Here is a 5,939-nt window from a genome sequence, read left to right on the forward strand (position 1 = left end):
CCTTCTACTGGGCATGGACTGGAATCCCTTTCTAACAGGGACACCAAGGCAGGTATGGAGGCCCAGGAGGGTGGAAATAAAACCTGAAGGGCCAGGTAAAGAGGAAATATATGTAAAGGAGCTGGAGAAACCTAGACACGAAAGTATAGACAAGAGGGAGGAGAAAGAAAACAAAGGTCAAGCGTAAAGGTGACTTAAGATCATCCGTTGGGGTCAAACAGTCATCAGAGCCCTTACCACCAGGATCTCAGGAGCAGGCATCCCTAGAACACTTTGGAGGGACTCGGAGCAGTCTGTGTCCATGGAAGAGGCCGGGGCACAGCCTACCACCCCGTCACATATAGGTACCTAAAATGGGCCTGCACATGGGCCAACAGCATGAGCAGAATATATACTCGTGTCTGCAGTGCCAGCAATCACATAGCTAGGTACCCATCCATCTGAACAAATTCAAGTTTTGTGGACAAAACTGAGGCACCCATCTTGAAAACCTGACCCACTGTGGCCACTACCTAAGATCAGCCTTACTGGGCCAGTCCAATGGTCCATCTAGTCCAGTACACTCTCTTCCAACAGTGGTCAATGCCAGCTTCTTCAGCAGGAATGAACAGAACAGGGCAATCATGAAATGATCCAATCCCTGTTGTCCAGTCTCAGTTTCTGGCGGTCAGAGGCCTAGGGACACCCAGAGCTTGGGGTTGCATCCCTGACCATCTTGCCTAATAGCCATTGATGGACCTGTTCTCCATGAACTTATCTAATTCTTTTTTAAAAAAAAAACCCTGTTTTACTTTTGGCCTTCACAACATCCCTTGGCAATGAGTTCCACAGGTTGACCGTGTGTTGTGTGAAGTAGTACTTCCTTATGTTTATTTGATACCTGCTGCCCATCCATGAACAGAGCTGAGATCCTGGTTTCCTAGGAAAATTCAGAGACATTATAAAACCATGAAGTCTGTAATTTGAGCACCTTGTTGGCACGAAATAAAGAAACACAACAAGAAGAGAAACTAATCATGTTGTGAGATTGGTGGGAAATGTACATTAATGTGCTACCAGAGCTGAAGTCAACTGAGGACTCAGGAATCTTAGTGTTAACTGGCGAGGGGCACAGAGTGGGTGCCGAGGGACCTGGTACGTACATTCTAGTTCACTAAAAGATTGCCCCATGAGTCTCAATTAAAAGCCCATGTCACCAATATCATTGTGAAATGCATGTACAGATGCTGTGTAAAGAGTCATGGATATGCATTGAAAATTACATTCTTAGGATCTGTGTCTCGGGACTAGTCACCAGGAAAGGTGACAAAATGGTTTTCTTTTAGGCAAGAAATGTTTATCCATCTGTTTGTTTACATGTGAACCCTACATGCTTAATGTACATTCAGTTGAGAAGGACTGTGAGAACTTTAAAGAAAGAAAAGGAGCAGGAAGTAGACAGGGGGTGGGGACCCAATTTTGGGGTACACATCAAAGGTTTGCTCTAGTCTATTTGGGGGACATCTTTCACTTAGGAAGTAGATGGACCGCGAGTTTGCTTCATGAAAGAGGGGTCGCGATCAGGCTTGGTTGAGAACTTTGGGTGAGAAACATCTTTAGACAGGAGGTTAACCTGTTGGTTAAGTTTAGTTTCTAGGAGCAGGTTATGATTTCATTTGAAATGTAACCATTTTTTGCTTGCATTCTTACTGACGGTCACTGGAATCTCTGTTCTTTGATAATCTCCCTTCTTGTTTTCACTAGAAATATATCTAAGTGCTGTGTGTTTTGCAGTACAGAGTCTAAGTATCGAGTACAGAGTCTAAAGTAGAAGTAATAAACGGGTGTGTACTGTTCCATTGGGAACAGCAGGCCTGACAATTCTGTGGGAGTTCAGTGGATAAAGGGCTGGACACCATACGGAATGGTCAGAGGACTCGGGGGTGGGTGTGTGCCTGTCTTTAACCTGTACAAAGAGACTGAGGTCTGAGGAGGCCTGGGTGGCAGGGTTTGTTTTGCCAGAGCCTGGTCGTTTCAGGGAACTGACCCACAGCAGGCACAGACAAGACTTCCTCACTCGAAGGGCACGTGGTGGTAAGGTGCCTCATAACCCTGGGAACTCCTCGGGAGCGTCACACAACTCTACTGGAATTCTCTTGGTTTCTCTCCCTTCCTTCTAATTACCGGCAAGGGTTGCCCTCAGTAAGTTGTAGCCCTTTTCAGATTTCTCTCGGGCTGCTTCTCGTTGGCAAAGGCAGCTTTTGTCCGAGGGTTTGGCTGACCTGCTGCAGGAGAACAGGAAACAACTCTGGGAGCAGTTCCCGCACAGCTTTGCTCGACTGCAGGGCTGACACCACCTCAAAGATGGCACATGTTGCCTGAAAGGAGAGCATGGTAAAAAAGGAGATCTCTTCCCAACACCATCACACCCTCTCTCCCCGTCTGATATCTGCTGTACGAAATTCTCCCTTCTGCCAGTAACTTGAATGACAGCAAGCAACTTGCTTAACTCGTGGCTCACTTTCCCACATCTGTACAAATGTGTATGACCTCCCAAGGCATGCTGTGAGTCCAAAGGAAGATTTGCAAAGAAACCTGCTCCAAAGACTTTCTAATGGCCAGATAGTATTAAGTAAATCAGTAACGTATCTAAAGCTGCCGTATTTGTTCCACAGGCAGCAGAGCTGGACTCAGGGAGACAGTCCATCAGAGGAGAAGTGCCCACACAGCAATATTATACCACACTTCCAGCTTTCCATCAGCAGGATTATCGCAGGGCACAGGAAAGCCTGAAAGACGTGTCTGCCATCTAACTTACTAAGAGAGGTTCAGCAGCTGCCAAATGCCTGTCCATTTCGGTCTCTGAGGTGATGCTGCCTTCTGTTCTTGTTGGAGTCTTTATCTTCTCTATTAGGGCTCGTAGGACTTGAGTGGCAAGCAAGGGGTCTCCCCCCAGAGATCTCCACTGCTCAGCGGTGTCACTGCAGTTTAACAGAAGTTACAGGTGAGCCCTGGACACTTTTGTGGCTCACCCTGAATGTGTCATATTTTAGCAAAGACCAAATGTTCTCCTTGCTATGATGAGAGAGTTAGGAGTCCTGTCCTCCTTTAATGCTCCTCATGTTTAAATATTGAGTTTCCAGTTACAGAACTAAGTTAAGTGACCTAGTCCTCCTGCAGCCTAACCATTAATACTAGACTTCAGAAGGACAGGACACAGAGCGCCAACCTCACTTCCTGTTTTCTCCACTTCCCAGTCAATATGGAATCATGAGCATGTGGCTCCCAAAGATCTAGGGTTGGATGAAACCCTAGGCAAGTGGATGAAAGAAAAGCCAGATTCCTACTAGATGGACATACAACTATAAGAACGAATGTTCTTGGCCATCCTAGGTCCCCTTCACAAATGGCGTCCCTACCCTCTGTTTGCCAGAAGCTGGGACTGGGCAACAGGGGATGGATCACTTGTTGTGTTCATTTCCTCTGGGGCATGTGGCACTGGTCACGGTTGCAAGACAGACTACTGGGCTAGATGGCCTTTTGGTCTGACCCAGTATGGCTGTTCTTATGGTCTTAGATTCCAGCACTGATAACTGATACCTCAGTTAGGGATCTTGAAATGAAATGATGGATCTGCTTCCAGTCCACTTTTAAGTACCAAGAATGGCAACTCTGCTCAAGCAGCCACACCCTCACTGATACCAAGCAGAGGTCTGATGATAATATTGGCCCTAGTCTTTGCAATCAGCCAGGGATTTGCACCTGAAGCTGTTATGCTACCAGGAAACCAACAGCCACTGCTCATTTCCAGAGTGAGCTCAATTCAGGCGTCTAGAGAGGTAGATGTTTCCAACAATACACTCCAGTTATACCAGTAAAGATAGATCTTTAGGATGTCAAAGCAGCTATCCATGAATGGAAACAGAGTGACACTTAATTTCTCTCCGCACCCCACCTTAACATGTTCTTGGACCTTCCTGCAGAAAGAGCCAGGCTATTAACCCTTAGGAATGATCCCAAACTGTTTGCGGCTTAAATGAAGCCCTACATCTCCTAGTAAAGCTGTGGGATCCATGTTTTACCAAGATGAATGCAATAGGTAGCGGTATATACCTGTCCATCGGCAGACGTTTGCTGAGGAGGCTGGAGATCACTGCCTCTTGGTGATGGTGAGCTAGAATGGACACTGCCTCCACCAGGAACTGCCTCAAGCTGCCCTCCTGGATAGTAGGCATGTGGCGATATAGTATAGCCAGGATATCTGGCACCTGGAAGGAACAAAACCAGAAAGAAATGTCCCTTTTTCTTTCTCTCCATTCCCTCTACAGAATCAAAACCTTTATTTAGCCATTTGCTGCTTTTTTAGAAATGCCTCACTTCAAGAAGCAAATGTTCAAATACGTCTGCGTAACTTGAGCCCACACAAAGTGCCCACACACGGCTGTAAAAATTAACACTGACACACACATAGACATACCAGGTAATTTAATGTGGTGGTGCCCAGCTATGCATTACACAAACCAGTTCACATGCACAAAAGGCAGCTTTGCTTGCCCAGATTTCGCAGCTGTGATTTAAGCAGCCAAATCTGACCATTTGCCTCGAAGAATGCAGAGCTCATCAACAACCACAAGCAGAAAATATGCAAGTGCTTTAAAGACAGTGTGTAAATGCCTGGGACTCTGAACAGGTGACTACCTCTCATATTCCTTCCTAGCCCTTCACATCTTCAAAACACTGTGCAAACATGGCAGTTCTGCTGCGAGGGTTCCCTGTCCCGAGGCCTTTCACCAGCCTTGTTAGAAGATTTGTGGAGTGCTCCTTTCATCTAGCCCTGATGTACTGGGCTCCAGAATAAGGCATATAAATAGTGGATCCCAAAGACACTAGAGTTTTCTCCCTCCTTCCTTCTCTTCTTAAAGGGTAGGTCTACACAGCAAAAAAACCCCACAGCAGTGAGTGTCAGAGCTCAGGTCAACCTGGGCCTGTGGGGCTTGCACGATGGGGCTAAAAGTGGAGCTGTCCCTGCTCGGGCTGGAGGCCAGGCTCAGAAACCTGGCAAGAGGCTGGCAATAGCCCAGTGCTCTTTTTAATCCATGTAGCCCTTAGCCATAGGCCTCCTAAGACCTGGAGGCCTCCAAGTGCCAGTCATTCTGTCTTCTTGTCTTTTCCCTAGAGTCTGTTTTCTCAGCCTTTCTTGGCTGAATACTGTGGCAACAAGCTAGACCAATAAAGAACCAACCATCTTCCTTTTCCCTTGGATTATCTCGGTCTACTGCTATTGATTCTGCCATTGCCTATCTTAGGGTAGGAACAGAGATGGAATCGACTCTATGTCCGAGGGGGAGAAACAGCAAGATTTTTCTTCCATACACATGAGGGCAAAGATCAAAAAGCCTAGAGTTTAGGCAGAAAAGCTCTCCAGTTCCCAGTTTTACCTTGTCCAGCATGGCATCTCCACACTCCTTCAGGATGATCTTCATCCATAGTCCAGCTGCCGTGGCACAGGTGGGGCTAGCAGACAGCAGACCACCCAATGTGGCCGCAATAAAGTCTGTGGCCTGTTTGGAGGGAAAGTACTCACTAACAACCTGGGAAGAAATCAAAAACAGGAGAGACCGCAATGATGTTTGGCTCCAGCACTTTTAAAAATGGAAAAAAAGATATACCTGCATCAGCAAATGGTGAATTAGCTTCCTGTCTAGCTCGCCATTTGGGATTACAATTCTCTCTCTAGTCTAAAGACTACATTTTTGTATTCTACACTAATGATATCAGGTTAGAGGCAAAGACTCTGTTGCATAGTTAGCACAACATTGTACTGGATAGGCAGGAGGTAAGTTTCCCTTTGTAGTCTCTTACATACACTGCATCTTTTTACAGCATATAGAAGTCAGTCAAGAGAGGCATGCACACAAATATCGGCGAAGGCAAACCCACAAGGTGACGGAATGAATCCT

The 5,939-nt window shown here is 46.4% G+C and overlaps 1 protein-coding gene across 1 annotated transcript; it reads right to left on the reverse strand.

Moving 5' to 3' along the window:
* Positions 1 to 2,198: 2,198 nt before the first annotated feature.
* LOC142070223 (maestro heat-like repeat-containing protein family member 1) lies at positions 2,199 to 5,555 on the reverse strand. Its single transcript, XM_075123770.1, has 4 exons — positions 5,418 to 5,555; positions 4,093 to 4,247; positions 2,798 to 2,960; positions 2,199 to 2,357 (listed from the first exon to the last, which is right to left on the reverse strand). The coding sequence occupies exons 1-4, from the start codon at positions 5,460 to 5,462 to the stop codon at positions 2,199 to 2,201; spliced, it is 522 nt and encodes a 173-aa protein (XP_074979871.1). The 5' UTR covers positions 5,463 to 5,555.
* Positions 5,556 to 5,939: the final 384 nt, after the last annotated feature.

Source organism: Caretta caretta, chromosome 28 (genome assembly GCF_965140235.1).
Source record: "Caretta caretta isolate rCarCar2 chromosome 28, rCarCar1.hap1, whole genome shotgun sequence".
NCBI classification, from domain to species: domain Eukaryota; kingdom Metazoa; phylum Chordata; order Testudines; family Cheloniidae; genus Caretta; species Caretta caretta.